The 21,074-nt window shown below is 38.1% G+C and overlaps 1 protein-coding gene across 1 annotated transcript in view; it reads left to right on the forward strand.

Moving 5' to 3' along the window:
* Positions 1-21,074, forward strand: part of csmd2 (CUB and Sushi multiple domains 2) — a 324,493-nt gene that overhangs the window by 277,916 nt on the left and 25,503 nt on the right. Inside the window, exons 47-54 of the mRNA XM_082187012.1 lie at positions 4,392-4,580; positions 8,335-8,481; positions 14,248-14,436; positions 16,159-16,344; positions 16,590-16,784; positions 17,137-17,310; positions 17,687-17,860; positions 17,976-18,149. Coding sequence (XP_082043138.1) covers positions 4,392-4,580; positions 8,335-8,481; positions 14,248-14,436; positions 16,159-16,344; positions 16,590-16,784; positions 17,137-17,310; positions 17,687-17,860; positions 17,976-18,149 — 1,428 coding nt within the window. The remainder of the gene's footprint in view (positions 1-4,391; positions 4,581-8,334; positions 8,482-14,247; positions 14,437-16,158; positions 16,345-16,589; positions 16,785-17,136; positions 17,311-17,686; positions 17,861-17,975; positions 18,150-21,074) is intronic.

Here is a 21,074-nt window from a genome sequence, read left to right on the forward strand (position 1 = left end):
CGGAGCTTAGGAAATGATCAATTATGTCAAAACTGTATGCGGCGAACAAAACAAGCCTGGATGGCCTGTGTTGACAATAGACTTGTGACATTTATCCTTTTACTTGACATCACGAAATGAATACCATTTTTTTATGTATATTCTTCCGGGGGCCATATTTGCAATTCATTGTCACGAAGGGTGACATTTTAAGTTGAAAATCCCTTTTTAGATGCCAACCCGTCTCTTACAGTAGATAATCTTCAGCTGCCATTGTTAAAGGAGCAGTTTTGACATGCCTTCTGCTCTTCTGTCAAAATCTGCCACCAAAACTGTTGTTTACATTCAGCCTTTGACAGTCCATTTCAAAGTGGATTAGGGGATAAGGGCGACCTGAGCGAGTTAATTTCCATTTGCCGCCATAGTGAAAGGCCTGGGATGATGAGGTTTTCGTCTGAGATTTTGTCTAGAGGGTCATGCTCTTCCCCATTTTGCTGGGGCACAATGGAATTTGGGCGGTATGATGGTAGAAATGTGTCAACTGGATAGAGATTCTGCTATTGTGTTTATACCACTACATATCTGGGGTAAAGATAGGCTATTTTTCAATTTAGTCTGCTTTTAACCAAAGTGTTACATTTTGCACTGATGGCCCATGCACACTACCACTCAAAAGTTTGGATACTGTTCTTTTGAACTTTCTACTCATCAAATAATCCAGAAAAAAATTTATCAACGTTTCCACAAAAATATAAGCTGCAAAGCTGATTGAAAATAAGAAATGTTTCCTGAGCAGCAAATCAGCGTATTAGAATGATTTCTGAAGCATAATGTGACACTTAAAAGTGGAGTAATTGATGCTAAAAATTACATTTTCAAAAATATTTGTAAAAATAAAACTGTTATTTTAAATTGTAATAATATTTCACAAACTTTTAAAGAGTAGTGTATCACTGAGCACATTTAACATGCACATTCTAAACTCAATTATGCTTAATAAGCTGACAATTCATGTGGTCAAAACACGTTAACCCGTTTTCCTTTATCACAGTAAAGTCATAAACGGCTTAAGCATAAACCAATCGACACGGCTAGATGTTTGCCCCTTACCCCAATTTCGCCCAAAATGTAAACGCATTAATCCACGTTCTGTCGGCTTATTGAAGTGTGCATGTGTGATATGTGACAGGAAAGTGGATTATTGTGGATTACAAACATTTTTCGGTAAGGGAGAAGGAAATATATCGCCAACTGACTCTTTCTTGACACGAGAAATTATAAAAATCTCATGCAGAAGTGGTACAGTCAAAATTCTGCATCTGTAACTGCATGAGAGGAGAATATATGAGTCTGTAAGTTTCCAGCTGACATGTTGGGATAGTACTCTATGGTTTGTAATGTTTTTTTTTTTTTTTAAACATCACAACCGACATAACAAATGGAATACTCTGTCAGAGACACGAATGATTACGCTTTGACGTCACTACTGTGTAATAACCTCATTTATTAATAAAGTCTTGCAAACGCAGTTTACTTGCATTGCTGGGTCATTGCTTTGCATGTTGACTGCGACAACCAGTTAATTCAATAGACCTTATTCAGAGCAATGCCATGACAGGTATGAAAGTGAGGTTGTGAGGGATATACTTACCGTGCTTGCAATGGCATCTGCTGTAAATAGCTGTATAAAGCTCGTAGATCACTTATAATTTTCCACAGGTCATGTCGTCTGGAGTTTTTTGTCCACTGAAATTCAATTTCTTGGAAAGATATTTTTGCAGTGTTTCATCAGCAGAACAGTCCAAAAACACATTAAATGGTTCAACGGAACTGAATCGACTCTGAACTGACTTCAGCTGAACAACAGCCGAAATGCATCATTTTCCTGTTACCCCTGTAAAGCTGCTTTGAAACAATCTGTGTTGTATAAAGCTCTATGGTGACATGACTTAAATAACAGTACAACCCATTGAAGAGATGTATGTCTGTCCCTCACAGCCTCGTTTTCATTCCCGTTAAAATCTCAAAGATGGCGCTTCTGTGAATAAGGACTATAAGCTGATATTTAGAGTTATCAGTATATTGGTGTAACTTATTAATCTGCTATGAATAAGGTTACCTTTTGGTCTGAAATGGAGAATAAAAACAGTTAAAATACCAAATATTTATTAGGTCACACTTTATTTTAGGGTACAATTCTCACTGTTAACTAACTATTAACTATGACTTTTGTCTCAATAAACTCCTAAGTACTGATTGTTAATAGTTAGTAAGGTAGTTGTTAAGTTTAGGTATTGGCTGGAATTAAGGGATGTGGAATATGGTCATGCAGAATAAGGCATTAATATATGCGTTATAAGTATTAACATCCTAGTAATATGCATGCTAATAAGCTACTAGTTAATAGTGAGAATTGGACCCTAAACTAAAGTGTTACCGTTTATTATTACTGCTATAATATTGACAAAGGTATTCATATTTAGTTTTTAAAATAAATATTTAGTATTTAAAGTATTTGTAAATACATTTTAGTACATCAAAAATGAAACCGGTTCAATTTCTATAGAATATACAGATCTCGGCAGCACAGTGAGATACGCAGCCAGATGCCAAGAGTTATTTTATGTTTTGCAATATAAACTGATTTAAACATGAATACACTGACAATGTAAATATCAAGTATATAGCAAAGGCCTATAACTGTTATGATACATTAAAGGTGCTTGCAAAATACTTGTCATATCTATCAGTGTGCTGCTTTACAATATATCTTTGTTTGTGTTATAGGTTAATAGCCAGCTTTCAAAGCTCTGTATGCGGCAGCAAATAAAGATCCCTAACACCCACACTTTAAAGAATGTAATTTGTGAGCGCGAGCTCCAGGATGCACAGATGTAGGTTATCGGGGGTGTATTTTTTTACCTGAGCACATTATGCTTTATGCAGTGATGATAGGCTCAAGCGGGCATCGATATGCATCCATGATAATGTTTGTCCTCCGATGAAACTGCATTCACATTTTATATCACCTCAGAGCCGTGTAGCCAGTCCCAGAGCTTCTATATTTTACCCTCGTAAAGGAAACGTGTCAAACGGATCCACCGTTCCCATGTATCCGCCGAGCTCAGGCTCAGGCTCAGGCTCAGTCTCGACCAGAAACCACAAGTGTGATTTATATCATATCAATTCTCAAAGCTACGTTTTATAATTTAATCATTGTCACCCAAGCAATTCACTGGGCTCTGAACCTGAATGTAATTATAAGAATAACTTATCTCAGGTTTGACACGTAAAGCCGGACAGTGCACAGCATGCATGCAATTATTGCTTTGATTAACGTCCATCCTAATCAGTGCACAGACCCGTGGGCTTAAATGTCAGTCAATTAAGGTGCTAAACGACTGACCAAGAGGCCAAATATAGAAACAAAACTGTTTACTGTGGGTCATGTTGTTTACAGGGTTTTAGCACGCCGCGCCTGTCGATATTCTGATAAGCGGAGTTGGGCGGTAGGGTTAGAAGATCTCAACAATTTTTCTGCCATAATAATCTCATGCAGAAGTATTCATACCAGCGGAAGTCTGAAACAGATGTGTGTTTATTTAGCAAGACAAGTAATATAAAAATCCATATTTCATATCCGAAACGTAAGTGTCATAAATATTTGATAATAACAATCCCTCCCTGTCTGATGCATACTCTACCTCTCATCCGTGTCATCTGCGTCATGCGGAGCCAAAATAATAAAATGGTGTCAGAGATGAGGGTTTATCCTTTTATGCTGGGATTTGTATTTGGATGCTTACTTTGTATTCCGACAGCCATGGAGAAAATAAGAGACAGGCTTCCGAGATTTGAGGGAAGCAGCCAAGAAGGGCCACTGCATAAAGCCTGATAATTCAAGGTAAAAGTGTGGGGAAATGTCACAGCGGGCCTCTGAGGAATATCAATGACTGAGAGATGAAACTACAGACTGAGGCATGAGAGCCAGGCGTACAACCGTGTGAACAACAGTGATCAATCCTCTCAGTGTCACAACAGACTGGCCGAGCATGCTTTGTGTTATCATTGACTTGCATTCAATGCTTTACCATAGACATGCACAAAGTGGGAACTGTATATTGGGCTTGAATAGTTGGGTGATCAATAGGCTGGACAATTTCTGTTGCATCTGAAGTTCAAGTGTCACGTTGAATGGAGCTATAGATCTGTAATTCTGTGTTTTTGATCAAGGCTCCTTTCATGTATTTTTTGGTCAATTGAGTTGAATGGTTCTGAACGTTGCTTTGATGGTTAAGGGTTTTGAGAGGTAGTAGCGTTTTGCGTCACCGCTACGTATGATGTATGCATGTGGAAAATCAAAGGAAATCTGAATGTATGGAGCTGAACTCGCTCTTGTCTGTTTTCCTCAGTCACCTGTCCTATGAACGAGGTGATGACAGCCTCCACAGGGATAATCCTGAGTCAGTCACCGGGCAGCAGCCTGCCACACTTCGAGTCCTGTTCCTGGGTGGTGAAGGTGGATTCAGGTTACAACATCACTTTCACCGTTGAACACTTTCAGACCAGCAGACAGTTTGATGAGCTGGAGATCTTTGATGGTGAGTGGATTTAGCATAGCTTTTCCTTAAATCTTTTCCTCTGATTCATGTGATGATAATCATAATAAAATGAATAATAATAATAAATATTATTATTATTATTATGTAAACTACAGTGCAAATGTTTGGGGTTGGTATTTTATAAAAAAAAATTATAAAGAAGCCTCCTTTGTTCACCAATGCTGCATTTATTTGACTAAAATTACAGTAAAATCAATTGTATTGTGAAGATTATTACAAATTTAAAATAACTGTTCTATTTGAATATATTTAAATTTATGCATTTTCAGCAGCCATTATTCCAGTCTTCAGTGTCACATGATCCTTCAGAAATCATTCTGATTTGGTGCTCAAGACACATTATTATTCTCATTAACAATGTTCAAAACAGTTATTTATACAGTTATATTTTGTGGAAATTATGCTACTTTTTTCAGGATACTATGATGAATTAAAAATTCCAAAGAACAGCATTTATAACATTGTAAGAAATAGAAATGGTTCTTTTGAATGAATTATGAATGTCTTTTCTGTCACTTGATCAGTTTAATATGTCCTTGCTCAATAAAAGTATTAATTTCTTCTTTTTTTTTTTTTATCTTACTGACCCCAAACTTTTGAAAGGTAGCGTATTTCTTATATGTACAGTTATTTAAAATGTATTATTATTTAAAATATATATATCTTTTGATTGGTTATTATTATTATTGTTTAAATAAATTATACGTACTTAATAATCATTTATTTTTTGCTGTTGTTGTGATAGTTTGAAGATAAGATTGAATCAAGGAACAAACATAGCAAAACTAGTTCAGACATGGTTTTTGCTCACAAAATCTGTTTTTCTCCTCCTTCCAATATAATTACTGACACACACCTCACAGGCAGCCTTGCTGTGTTGAACAAGATAGACAGTTGAAGAGAGGCCAAAAGGGATGAAACTTTGCTTTTACACAGTGAAAACCTTTTGTAAAAGGCAATGGGAATTGCTTTAGCCAACAGGGGTCTGTTCAGGGCCAGTCTTAGGTCAGCGGCTTTTCTGGGGTGAAAGTGAACCCATTTAGACTGAGATTACGAAGTGGATTACAGGTCAGAAGGGTCATCTCACACACATAGAGGCTCATCACATTTTAGGCGTCATTAAAGTGGCCCACAATTAAAACTGAGTCATGCAACTTGACAAAGAAAGAATGACATGAATAAGCCTCCACTTTCCTTATTTTGAAATTTTGCTACATGAATTAAAAAGAAAATGCAAAATAAATGAAAAATTGCCATAACCAGCAATATCATTTAATTTGAGTTGCATATTTTGAAACATGAATTAAACATATAAACATGAAGATAGTATTACATTTAAATATAGATTAAGTTTATGCATTGCCGTTCAGAATTGTTGGGTCGGTCCAGAAGTCACTTATGCTCTGCATTTATTTGATTAAAAATATAGTAAAAACAGTAATATTGTGAAATGAACTAAAAATATCTGTTTTCTACTCAGTTCAACCAAAGTCTCTGGTTCAACCCAAAGTCATTACTTATTCTTATAGTTCCTTTAAATAATAATTTATCTAAGGGCGTTTTTCCACTGGGTTCGTTTGCTGCGGTCCGAACCCGAGTGCGCTAGTTCCCGGCACCCCCCCGCAGCGTTGGTCTGGTTTCACACTCAATTAGTTGTATCGAACCCAGGTGCGTTTGCAGTGATCTTACGTCATCGCAAACACGGAAAACGCATGGAGAATACAACTCGACTGAGCATAGCTGTAATTTGTCTGTTTTTTTGGTGCTATTATGCACAACATTGTGAGAGACAACTACGTTTATGTTCATTACATGGTGTAATTCAGCACATATCCAGGGGACGCCGTGTTTCTGCTGCTCGCAGAAGATTTTTCACTGATGCGACAGTGATACGCATGCGCGGGATACTATACTTCCTGAACAAGCACGCACCCGAGTCCGTGTTGCTTGCACATTAACGCGAACCGCGCCACGGTTCGGGAGCAACCGAGCTCAGACCACCTCCTCCAGGTAGTCTCGGGTTCGGTACTCTAGTGCGCACCCGGGTCCGATGACAGCGTTCACATTAGCGATTTTTCATGCGAACCGTGCCCCGGTCCGCACTAAACTGCCAGTGTGAAAGCGCCCTAAGCTTAGTTAAAAAGAGTGAAATGAAGGTGTAAAATAAAACTTACAGTAAATGACAGCTGGGTCTCACAGAATGGCATTGTGCTACACGCATTTTTCTAAGGCTGACAAAGCGACTGTGTGACTCATCTGGGAGCAGTGTGAGCCACTCCTGAGGGGAGCTGGCATGCTCCGTGCTGATTATGCTTTCAGCTCCCATTGCGCTTCGAAGCAGACTTTGCTTTTCACAACATGCCATAACCAGCCAGATCACACTGAATCCCTTTACCTCCCTGCAGCTTGACCCAGACACTAACATGATGTCTGGAATAGCCTTTAATACACACACACACCCCTCTGGACTGAATCAAGAGTTCAGCTGATCTAAAAGCACCACCAGTGAAGTTTATGGACGGAGCCCTGTCAGTCAACATTAGCCATGAGAGGTGGAGAGACTATGTTGTGACAGAAACACACCAGTTGTGTCACCGCTGGTGGTAAACATGTCAATTTGAAGTTTGTAAGATATGTGGCTACTGATAGTGACAGAAAGAGGTACCAGTGGGAACACTTCTTTTTTTTTTTTTTTGCCCAAATTAATGCAAAGGTCAAAGGCTCTGATTTACTAAGATTCCAAGTAATAGACAATCATTTTCTTGTGCAACAAAATAATTACCTGTAAAAAAAAAAAAAAAAAAAAGATATAACATAAACCCATATTTATTTTATTATTGTGGTAATTGTTCCAAAATACTGCTCAGTTTTCATTTTTCAAATGTATATATTCTATATTATATTTATTATTCTATGAAAGGTGATCTAATCAGGGCCATTGCTAAAAATGCACTAAACATTTTGGACCTAGTTTACACCAGTTTTTAGGGCCTATAAAACATTTCTGATTCTTCCACATCCTCAGTTTTAGATTTTCTGAGAGTGCTTTCAAGTTTGCATATATACTCAAACCCTTAGAAAATCAGAGCAAATGTGCATAAAATACATAGAAGACATTTCTTAAAGGGGTCCTATTATGCTTTTTTTACATTTTTGACATCTTTCTTTAGTGTGTGATGTTTTTGTTTGAGCATTAAATAGATCTGTAAGGTTACAAAGCACAAAGTCACTCCAAAGGGAGTTATTCTCTATATCATTGTCACTGTTTCTGAACTCCCTGAAACTCCTCGATTGTAGTCTTGAGTTTTCTTCCTAGAACGCACACATCACAATATTCCTCATTTAAATGATTCCTATCCAAAGCATATGCAAAAAAAGTGCCGTGGCCTGGATAAGCTGCAATAATAGTTTGTTGAAACTGGCGGTTATGGTAAGGGCCGTGACATTTCTGAAACAAGCTAGAAGCAGTTGACCAATCACATCACACTGATTTTTGGAAGGAGGGACGTCATAGAGACCGAAACTAAACAGAACGTTACTGACAGACTGGGAAGAGAGGTGCTGCAACAATGTAAAAATATGTGAAAAATAATTCAAGTATGTAAACCTATACCCAAAAACTTTTAGAATCATTGCTTTTAAGATTCAGAATACCAAACACATATCTGGTCTGAGATGTAATCATTTTGGACCAGATACATTTTATAACCTTATGCTTTGCTTTATCCTGCAGGTCCATCAAGACAGAGTCCACTGCTCATTACTCTGAGCGGGAACTATTCATCTCCGCTCAGTATTACTAGCTCTTCTAGCAAGGTTTACCTTCACTGGTCCTTCGATCACACCTCCAGCCACAAGGGCTTTCGAATTCGCTACTCAGGTGAGCATTTCAACACATCGTCTAAATCACCAAAACACAAATTGTGTTTGGAATTCACCAAGACAGTTTTTACATAAATCAATTTGTTTAATCTTTTTTTTTTAAAGCAAATCATTTATTTGCATTTTTTTTATATATTAATAGATTCATAGCTTTGTTTATTTATTTATTTTTGTATTACTTTAGTTCTTCATAGTGCTCAGTGTATTTTTCACAAGCTATGAGTTTACAGTTTAAATTTAAACAGTACCATGAAATAATACTATTGCATCTTCACTATCTGCATGCAAAAACAAACATACAGTGTAACTAGAAAAGTTTGATTCGTGAGAAAATGACTCTTATGAGCTGATTCTTTTAATGAATGGGTTAGAACTCATGAACTCATGAACTTACTCATCGGTTTGGCTTCCAAATGACAATCTAACAAATAAAATATGGCTTCCTGACTGCCTGAATGTTTATGACAACTTACTGTTAAAGATACGCATTTCCAGAACGACCAATTATGACTCCCCGCTGCAAAAACAGAATTACGTAGGAAATACTGCCACAAGCTATCAAGACCTGATTGCACAGTTTCATGAGCAATGGCGTAATTCTAAATGAGTTATTACCCTATAAATATTTAAAAAGTTTCCGTATGCTCCTAATCATTAGCGTTTCAGAAGAATGACTAATCACCCCTTTGTCTGGCTCATCAGGGTCCCTTCTCTCGGCATCAGCTTGTTTGGCTTTTTCAGCTCCCTCCTCGCATGATGGATTTTTGATATAGGGCTCTGTGACAGTCTGGGTTAACAGCAGCAGCACACCTAGGTTTTCCTCCTCAATATGGTTTCCCTTCTGTAGCGATACCTTGGTGGGACAAAAACAGATGGTGGGACAGACTCAAAGCTTTGTTCGGTTTTCTTTCTCAGTCCATCTTTTATCTCCACAGGCTGTTACTTCATCAACTGGAGCAGCTCCTTACACTTTGTTTCTCTTTTCATTTTTCTTTTTAATTCTTGACCTTTTCTTCCCACCATCACATTGTGTGAGGTTTGCCGAATGACTCAAGAAGCAGTGCAGTTTAAAGGCTGAAAATTGACAGCTTTAACCATGAAAGGTTGTTTACATTGTGACTTTCTTAAATGCAAAGCTGGGGCTCTCGACTAGGTAACGCAGACTTCATAAACTAATTGAGCGGGAAGGCTAAATTTCCACTAAGCCTTCTCTTACAGCCAGACTGTTACTGCCAGACTCTGTGGCCAACAATCAGAGGGCAGCACCTGCTCTATTACATGAGAGTTATGACGCACAAAATAAAACCGGTCCGCAGCATTCTGAGCCATTTAAACCATTAGTGGAGGTTTTATTCAAAGTTTTACTACAGGAATGTGATGTGTAAACTTCTAGATTTGTCCATTATCTATAATCTCCACTGTCGGTGCTAATGGATGAGAGGCTGGAAACATTTTATGTTTCAGTGGTTTGATCATTAGAAAGATTTGTCTCCTGTAAAACTTGAGAGTTGCCCTTGCATTACTGTTATCTTTATTTATTTATTTGTCTTTGTCCTACAGTGAGTTAGCTTTCACTTTTAACATTTTCTGTGAAGAGCTAAAGTCCTAAATGTTTCTCACAGTTTCTCTCCTGTGTGGATGTATTGTTATTTATTAGTTAATTTGTTCATTTTTTTATGAACCATAATTTGATACATCAGTATATTTGGTCAATTTTCTCAGAACAGAAAGAAATTAACGTATTATTTTTTGGATAGAAATGTATACTTTTATTCTGCGAAGACGCATGAATTGATTAAAAGTGACAGTAAAGACATTTCCGTTAGAAAAGATTTCCGTTTCAAATAAAATATGTTCTTGAAGTCCTGAATCCTAGAAGAAAATTATCACAGTTTCCACAAAAATATTAAACAGCACAACTGTTTTCAACATTGATAATAATCAGAACTGTTTCTTGATCAGCAAATCAGCATATTAGAATGATTTCTGAAGGATCATGTGACACTGAACAGTCTGAAGGAATGATGCTGAAAATTCATCTTTGCAAGCACAAGATTACATTACACTGTAAATATATTCAAATAGAAAACAGTTCAATTGCAATAATATTTCACAACATTAGTGTTTTACTACAGTATATTCTTGATCAAATAAATGCAGTCTTGGTGAGCATGAAAAACATTAACATCTACCAACCCCAAACTTTAGAACAGAAATGTAGATCTTCTGCAAGTGATATTTGGCAGCTTTTGGGAATACACTAGCATATAGATTACCTTAAATCACAGCATGCTGTACAAACCCTTTAATCTTTATGGATTGTTAACATAGGACACATTCTTACATTCTAACTTCTGTACCATGGACAAGTTTTACATGGGCATCTTTGACTTTTGCATTCTATAGGCAAGGCAAGGCAAGTTTATTTATATAGCACATTTCATACACAATGGCAATTCAAAGTGCTTTACATAGAAGAAATAAAAATAATAAAAATAAATAAGAATTAATAAAACAGTTTAGAAAAATTAAATACAGTACTTATAAAAAAAGATTAAAAAAAGAAAAGAATATTATTATAGATCTTTCCTTCAAAAGGATTCCCTTAAGACTTAAATCTTTCAACCTTCTTTTAACCTTCAATCTTCTTACAACTTCCATCTATCAACTTTCCTTTAATTTTCTTTTCTCCCTCATTTACTCGCACGTTCTTTTCACTTTCTTTAGCACTGCGTTCACATTCTTTCTCAGAATACTGTTCTACTTTCAAACCCACATTAATACACGTCACTTTCACCTTCTGAGTGGGCATTTACAGTTACGGGCTAAATGCCCTGCTGACCATAATTAAAACCCTATCTGTCACCTTGCCTATAGTTTGATCTTTTGAAAGCAAAACAAACAGTCGGACGAACAGCGGCACAGTGCTCATTCAGTAAATGCATAGCTAAACAGAAGTGTTTTGAGTCTGGATTTGAATGTGACCACTGTAGGAGCACATCTGATCTCTTCTGGAAGCTGGTTCCAGCTGCGGCTGGCATAATAGCTAAAAGCGGACTCGCCATGCTAAGAGTGAACCCTTGGTATTTCTTGCTGATATGATCCTAATGATCTGAGAGATCTGTTGGGTTTATATTCAGTGAGCATATCTGCAATGTATTGAGGTCCTAGGCCATTGAATGATTTATATACCAGTAATAATACTTTAAAATCAATCCTAAATCTAACTGTGAGCCAGTGTAAAGACCTGAGGACTGGTGTGATATGTTCATATTTCCTGGTTCTGCTCAGAATCCTAGCGGCAGCGTTCTGTATGAGCTGCAACTGTCTTATGGTCTTTTTGGGAAGGCCAGTGAGGAGTCCATTACAATAATCCACCCTGCTGGTGATGAAAGCATGCACAAGTTTCTCTAAGTCTTGTCTGGAAACAAAGCATCTAATTCTTGCATTATTTTTCAGATGATAGTATGCTGATTTAGTCATTGCTTTGACATGACTACTGTAACTAAGGTCTGACTCTAGTGTCACACCAAGATTCCTGACTTGATTTTTAGTTGTTTGACCCCTAGAGTAAAGGTATGCGTTCACCTTGAGAACTTCATCTTTGTTTCCAAACGCAATGACTTCAGTTTTGTCTTTGTTTAATTGAAGAAAGTTTTGACACATCCAACTGTTGACTTCGTCAATGCATCGGCACAGGGAGTCAATGGGGCTGTAATCGTTAGGCGAAAGGGCTAAGTAGATCTGTGTGTCGTCGGAATACCTGTGGTAAGCAATTTGGTTCTTTCTCATTATTTGGCTCATTGGGAGCATATACAGGTTGAACAGGAGTGGCACAAGAATTGAGCCTTGAGGGACTCCGCATGTCATGGATGTCCACTCAGACTTATGGTCTCCTATACTCACATAATAACCTCTCCCATCTAAGTATGACCTGAACCATTTTAGGACTATCCCAGAAAGCCCCACCCAGTTTTCCAGCCTGTCAAGAAGTATGTTATGATCGACAGTGTCAAATGCAGCACTGAGGTCGAGTAGTACCAGCACTGATAATTTTCCTGAATCAGTATTTAAGCGAATATCGTTTATTATGTTTATGAGCGCTGTCTCTGTGCTGTGATGTGGTCGGAAACCAGATTGAAAATTGTCAAAGTATCCATTCAAGCTTAAGAATTTGTTCAGCTGATTGAAGACAACTTTTTCAATGATCTTGCCTATGAAAGGAAGATTTGAGATCGGTCTATAGTTGCTTAATATGGTCTTATCCAGATTGCTCTTTTTCAGGAGGGGCTTGACAACTGCAGTTTTCAGGGAGTTTGGAAAACTCCCAGAGAGAAGTGAGGCATTTACCACTTCTAGAAGATCTGCTTCTAAACTGTTTAGCACACTTTTGAAAAAAGATGTGGGAAGTGTATCAAGAGCGCAGGTTGATGTTTTAAGGTGCTGTACGGTTTCTTCCAAAATTTTGCCATCAATTTCTTTGAAATCAGACATAGTAACTACTTTCTCAGGTGGTCTGATCTGTCTGACCCCAGCGCAACTCAAGGATGTGCTGATCACCTTTCTGATATTATTGATTTTCTCAGAGAAGTCTATAGTCTAATGCCATCAGCGCAATGTATTTAATATGCCTTTAATGTAGCTATAGTTAACAGCTGTTCAGCTTTGAAAAACACGTCTTGAGACCCCTCGGTTCTATTCCATTTTATTGCCGTTTATTGCCATCTAGCTGTTTTCAATGCCAGAATGTGTCCTGTGTGAGCGGTCCCTTACTCTCCTAAAGGAAATTATCATTGCTAGGCATTGTGTTGGACTGAAATTAGCATTGTTGTAATGGAATTTAAATGGAAGTTAGGTAAGAGCTTGTTCATCTAATCCTGTCATTGGCAACACAAGGGCATATACATAAGCGGCTGCTTACACTGCAGAAAATAATTTTCTTAATCAGTACTTTTGTCTCATCCTTTATAATGTGTGTCTTGAATATATCTTGAAATTATTTCCTGTGCAATTTGGCTTCTCAAGTTAACTTTTCTTTTTTAAGGGCAACAAAAATACTTGCAGCCTGCCTCACTCCCATGACATCTTTTACCGGAAACCTCCAGTAATCTTACACTTATTAACTTACATTAATTAAATAGTCTGAAGGGGTAACTTCCTCAAGCCCCTGTATTAGGGCCAGCAAGCCAAATCTGTTTACCTGTATTACTGAAGGATTATATGGACATGTGAACTCGTGAAACAGATAGGACTTTAATGTGGTCATAGCGATTAATAATGCGACAAATTGCATTCCTGCCCCATTTCCTTTTAATTTCCTCCATACCTCCTTTTATATTATGCTGGTATCATTACCGTCATTCTTTTTCTTGTTTAGTCTGCAACAAGAACATTCCTACTAAGATCTGATCTCAGGTCTTCGTGCCACAGGATAGAACGTGGCCTGTATTGCATATGCCAAACAGCATAACTTTGTATTATAACTCTGGTTGTATTCGGAATTACCGTTTAGGCGAACAAAGTGTACACAAAACGATTTTTTTATTGTTTCAAATCCATCATTTATGACCTTCCACAAGTACCTACAATTCAATGCCATGCATCTTTTTTAATCAGTCCTCTGCTCTCGGCTGCATTAATATCTGCTATTTCCAGTAAACAGGATGAGGAATCGAAAAGCAATAAAATACGCACTGGAGCAGGAGGTTTCACAGATGGATGCGTTTTTGACTTCTGGCTGTGTTTAAATCTGTATGTTCTACAGCGGCATACTGCAGTACTCCGGATCCTCCCGTAAACGGCTCGGTACACAGCCTGACGGGCACGAAGCTAGGCAGTACCTTACGCTTCAGCTGTGACCGGGGCTTCAACCTGATTGGCCAGACCACTGCCACCTGCACCCGCACCCCACAGGGAATCCACCAATGGAACGCTCCAGTGCCGCTTTGCCAAGGTGAGTCTGAAAATCTTGTCCAAGACACCTTGGACAAAGTCTGGAGGCGATTATCCACCTCTCCTCCCTCCTCACTGAACTAACTCTCTGCGAAAGAGCAGCGCATCCGTGGCTAATTCTGTATTCCATCAATGTTTAGGGCTTGGCTGCATCTGTCAAATTGCTCATCACAATAAATGGGTTAGCCAGGAGCCATAGCTGCGAGACTATTGCTAATGTGCTGTCCGAGGGGAGAGTCTCTACAGAAAGAGGCAGTTATCATCCACTAAAGCAGGGGCCTCCACGGGGTCCACTGTTTTGCAGTCTCAGAAGTGTTGCGTTTTATCACCACTTCCTGACTAACAAAGGCCTCACCTGTGAGCGGGGTGGATTTCTATTTGACAGGGACGGTGTGAGATGCCTTAGGCCGAGAGCCAGAGCACTCCCTCTGCTCTATTGAACACTGAAAGGTCTTTTTCATATTGGGAGGAGGGAATTTACTCAGGATTTATTGAAAGTTGACTAGCATGGATATTAAATCCATTATGTATCAGTCCTTTGAAAGAAGAGGCATTATAATGACTTTCAAGACTAGAGATGACAATAGAGGATAGTATAGTTACTCATCTGGGCTTGACATCAAAAGTTTGAAGGTTCACACACACACGCCAATCATGAACTATCACTATTGTGGCACTGAGAATGACCCTTCATCCCAGGTTGATCCAGGGCGAATGTTCCTGTAAATGTAAATTACATTGGATAGAAGTGCTAGCTAAATGACATATTAAGATGTTAGAGGAGGCAGATCTATTACCATTCAAACTTAAATCAGTAATGTGGTGCCAAAAAAGTACATTGGGTGATATAATGCCAAACCAAGTGTCATCTGCAAAAACATGATACTACTATTTTATTTAGTAACACTTTATTTTAAGGTGGCATAGTTAAATGTTGCCACCTTACATGTACTACATGTACTTACTGTAGTAATAACAGTAAATGATGCATAATTACAAGTAACTAACCCTAAACCAGACTATATATAGTATAGTACTCTATAGTAACTCTATAGTAAGTACATGTAGTTAATTAATATCACCCAGTACTTATTTGAGTGAGTACAATGTAACTATGTCACCTTAATATATAAGTGTAGCCCTTTATTTTATTTTATTTGTTTTGTGTGTTTTTTCTGTTTGCTTAGAGTTTGTATTTATTTATTTTTGAATAAATTAAAGTTTGTTTGAAAAATTGTATTGCATTATTTGAGAAAATGCAAATCCAAGCATCATCTGCAAAAAAATGATGTTACTATTTTTACTATATTTGCTTTATATATATATAAATATATTAAAAAATGTCATTTGGTTCAATGTTTTACCATCTATGACATTGACATTCCTATATTTAAGTGTGGCTGAAGTGTGGGACTGTGGAGGTTGTTCATGACTCTCTGATGGCTGTTTAGGTTGCGGGAGTTCTCTCTGTTTTCTTTAGCCCATGTCCAGATGTAATCCACATTTTAGATTGTGCCTGTTGATTTCTAGCTACTCTTGTTTACCTTCCCAGAACCGCTGCAAGCTTGTGTTTGCAGAGTCGCAATGCTGCTTTTGGAGTGTTCGCTGAGTGTGTTTACACTGAGTATTCTCTGAAGTATGACAGCTAAAAGAAATAGCCAGTGTTCTTGGGGTTTTGTGAGTCCATTTTGAGTTAAGATTTCAATCTTTCTCTCCTTCACAGTTGTTTCCTGTGGGATGCCCATTGCTCCAGTGAATGGCACTGTCATTGGACAGCACTTCACTCTCGGCTCTAGAGTCACATTCTCTTGTAATCCTGGTTTCCGATTGGCCAACGCTCAGCCAGTGTCAACACTTTGCCAAGAGTCTGGGAGGTGGAGCACAATGGAGACCCGCCCTCGCTGCGTCCGTGAGTTCATGAGTGGAACCATCAGTTTAAAATCGGTTCATGTTCTTATTTACGTAAAAGACAGATAAAAAGATAAAATGTGTATCATCTTTAAACTATTTGAAATTCATGAAAATTTTTGAATAGAGAAATAGAGTTGAATCTAAAAGTCTTGGTTGACTTGAAAAAAAAAATTTGTTTAAACATGGAAATAAATGATTTTGATCGATTGCAAATTTTGATTAAGATTAACTTTGGTCCTTCAGCTGTGACCTGCCCTGACATCGGCCACTCCGCGGTGGATCATGGGAGGTGGAGGCTGATTTACGGCATGCAGAATAAATATGAGGCCCTGATGATGCTGACCTGTGACCCTGGATACTTCTATAAGGGTCAAAGGGTCATCCGCTGCCTAGCTAACGGCACCTGGGATTACCCTGAGCCGAGACCATCCTGTGATAGTGAGTGCCATATCAAGACATGCTTTGAGTATTTTCAAATTATGATTTTATTTAGGATAAGTGGTTTGTGTAATGGATGAATTTTTTGAAATTATATATATATATATATATATATATATATATATATATATATATATATATATATATATATATATATATTCAAGATTTGATTGAAAACCCCTGAACTAGTATGTCATGATTTAATTTGCAAAAGTCAATCTACATACCAAGTAAAGCCTGAAAAGGGCCAATTTCAGTACTTTAAAATGAATGTCCTGTATTAAAAATTCCAATGTGTCTTGTATTCAGAATTCCAAAAAAATTAAATTACTCTTCATCTGAATGTACCTAGTCATTTCCTGTGGTGACCTTGGAACCCCTCCGAATGGGAATAAGATAGGAACATTAACCGTGTACGGAGCGACTGCCATCTTTTCCTGTAACACTGGTTATACTCTGGTGGGCTCCAGAGTGAGAGAGTGTATGTCCAATGGCCTGTGGAGTGGAGCTGAGGTCCAGTGTCTGGGTTAGTGTTTTCATTTCCCTTATGGGTAAATTAGATTTGTTAATCAGTAAATAGAGAAAATGTAGCCATATGTGCTCTAGGTGAACGTGATTTCACCAACACCAAGTACAACATGCTTTGTTGATCCTAAAAACAATCCAATCAACCAATTAGATTTTAGGGACAAGTTCACAGTTTATGTCAAGTTTAGTCTTATAAACCAGGGTTAGGTGCTTCTACATCATTGTTATTCACCTATCATTTCCCTCTGATTTTAGGGATAAGTTATGGGTAGGGATAGGAATATAAAAAAATGTGTTGATCCGGGAACTTGTCTTACTTGGCAAAATCACAGCACGTGCTTTTTATGAGCATTTGCAATGTTTTTCTTCAACAGCTGGACACTGTGGCTCACCAGAGCCTATTGTGAACGGCCAGATCATCGGTGAGAACTACAACTACAGAGGCAGTGTTGTTTACCAGTGTAATCCTGGATTCCGACTCATCGGCGTGTCAGTTCGCATCTGTGAGCAGGACCACCGCTGGTCCGGAAAGACTCCTGTCTGTGTCCGTAAGTGTTGCTTATGCAGCAACTATCTGATTTGAGGTCTTTTGGCAGTTTTATGCCTCTAAGGAATGAAATTATCATTTTAATGGCATTAATATGTTGCTCTGATGTTCTGTAGCTATCACCTGTGGACATCCAGGCACCCCTGCTAATGGTGTGACTCAGGGAACGCAGTTTAACCTGAATGACATTGTGCGTTTCGCCTGCAACCCTGGTTATGTTCTACAGGGTGCGATCAATTCTCACTGTCAGTCCAACGGCCAGTGGAGCAACACTCTGCCCAGGTGTAAAAGTAAGTCCTGTGACTTCCTCAGCGGCACTCCATTGTGTGTGTGTGTGTGTGTGTGTGTGTGTGTGTGTGTGTGTGTGTGTGTGTGTGTGTGTGTGTGTGTGTGTGTGTGTGTGTGTGTGTCATTTGCAGAGGGAGTGTGAATGGTGGTGTGTCACTTTAAAATAACTTGACTGCTCTATTTAACTCAGTTCTATAACTCAGCATGGTGTAGAACAAGAGGACATTATCTTGTATAGCTTAACTGAAAAATTACAGAAGTTAAACTTCTATGAATAGCAGCATTTAAAGGATTTTAAATAAGGAAAGTAAGGGTTTACATTAAAAAGACTTAGCATTAAGGCTTGGTCACATTAGTTAAATGTTGCGTCAGATCTTGCTTCCATTGTTTATTGTCAATAGTGTAGCAATGTATGAACCAAGCTGCTTTCTATTGGTCAACACGGCAAATCTGCTTGACAAACTTGAATCCATTGCGAAATCTCCTTGAGGAAATTATTCGCTCTCACATGACTGGATTTTACTGCAAAGATTCACCAAACAACAGTAAATGTGACCACTCCGTACCTCTTACTGACTCAAAAACTATTGCCATAACTCCAGCCAATGACAATATATGTAAATTTTATTTTATAAAAAAAGTTTATTTATATATATATATATATATATATATATATATATATATATATACAGTATATGATTTATATATAATCTGATCTGATTTACCTTGAATCTTTAAAGTTGCAGTAATCGTCCCCTCAATCCTTCCCTCTCTTTAGATTGTAAATGTGTGTTTACTCTGACTGAGGAAGTTGAAGTGGTCTGATCATATCAGCCACGGTGTCCTCTCCATCATGGTTTGTCATTAGCACAGAGCGTGGGAAGACGTCCGTTTAATGGCACAAAAGGAGCCGGTAAAAAATGCTATGAGCTCCGAGCTGCATCAATAATTTAGTAGGCCTCTGCACAGCCCTGCTAATCAGCACCAATTTGTGTCGGAGCGAGCCACTTCTATCTCCAAAATGGCCTTCTAAACCACACAGATAAGTTGAATAGACTTAGATCTGCAGATAATTGAACCACCTCTCCTCAAAAATTGCCACTGGGAAGCGAGAGCATCAATTTTAATCAGATTGAAAAAAGCAGATTGTTTTCCTTTGTTCTTTTCTTTTTATTGATTTTATTTGTGTATTTATTTCTAACAGCTAATAGCATTTTAGTTAAAAATCAAGCTAGTATTTTTAAGTTATAAATGGTGGCTTCATAGAAATGGCTTTGGCAGGCTCTGTTAAGAGCTATTAAAGGACATTAGCATGCATTACTACCCTGGAAAGTCTAATTCTGTTGACAAGCTGTCCCTAACGGAGAGATTTTAAGGGAATGTTGCTGGCCTCAAATGGCAGAAGGGACACTCTTTGGAGTCAAATAATGAAGCCTGTCCTCTTCATTTGGCTTCACTGTTTCCCCATAATTGCACATAAAATGCCACCAGAAGTGTGTTCAACTTAATTCGTTAGAATCAGTTTAACATAATAGCCCATATTCTTGCCTTGGCTTGCTCAATTGCACTTGCACTGTTATGTACTTTTTGTTTTCTTCCAGTGTGTGAATGAATACAAATTACTGCTGATTTCTTCTTTAGGTTCTCCATCATGCCCTTTTGTCCTTCTGTGTTCTCGTTTTCGGCCTCTTTTTGGCTTATAACAAACACACCACCGCTTTCTCTCCATCTCTCCTCTCTGTAAGCCCAGTTCATGTCCTCAGCCAGCCCCTACACCAGCCGTTAATGAAGCTACTGTTTGTGTTTATGTGCTTCCAAATATTTGCAGATAGTTTTCCAGAAGCCTTTAATCTTCTTCAAAAATCGCCTTTTTCTGTGTCATTTTGTGTGGTGAAGAGTTAAGTCAAGTCAAGTCAAGTTTATTTGTATAGCGCTTTTCACAATACAGATCGTATCAAAGCAGCTTCACAGTATTAAATTAAAATACTAAAACAAAGTTTGTTTCAAGAGGAATTTATTGATTGATAAAATTAAATGAAATATCCCCAAAATATCCCCAACTGAGCAAGCCAAAGGCAACAGTGGCAAGGAACCGAAAAACTCCATCAAGTGACCTAATGGTGTCCTAAAACTCCATCAGGTGACCTAATGGAGAAAAAAAAACCTTGGGAGAACCCAGGCTCAGTCGGGGGCCAGTTCTCCTCTGGCATTTATGAGCTAGAGGCCGGATTATAGTTTGAACTGTAGGATTATATGAATGCCTGGCTGAAGAGATGCGACTTTAATCTAGTTTTAAACTGGGAGAGCGAGTCTGAGCAACGAACAGTATCAGGAAGACTATTCCAGAGTTTTGGAGCCAAATGTGAAAATGCTCTCCCTCCTTTGGTGGTTCTGGATATCCTAGGTATGACCAAAAGCCTTGAATTTAGTGATCTTAAAGAGCGCGATGGATTATAGGGCGATAGAAGATCCGTTAAATAGACTGGAGCTAAGCCGTTTAGGGCTTTATAAGTCAGTAGCAATACCTTGTAATTAATACGGAACTTTATAGGTAACCAATACAGTGATGATAAAATCGGTGTTATATGATCATATTTTCTTGATCTCGTAAGAACTCTAGCGGCGGCATTTTGGACTAACTGTAGCTTGTTTATTGAGGATGCAGGACAACCAGCTAATAAAGCATTACAGTAATCCAGTCTCGAGGTCATGAATGCATGAACTAACTTTTCTGCATCAGAAACTGATAGCATATTACGTAGCTTAGCAATGTTTCTAAGGTGGAAAAAGGCTGTTTTTGTAACATATGAAATATGATTTTCAAAAGACAGGTTGCAATCGAGTATAACACCCAGGTCTTTTACTGTAGAGGATAAAGTAACAGGACATCCTATGATGTTAAAGTTGTATTGTGCGAGGTTTTGTGG

This window comes from Leuciscus leuciscus (assembly GCF_965113295.1).
Source record: "Leuciscus leuciscus genome assembly, chromosome: 12".
Taxonomy (NCBI): Eukaryota; Metazoa; Chordata; class Actinopteri; order Cypriniformes; family Leuciscidae; genus Leuciscus; species Leuciscus leuciscus.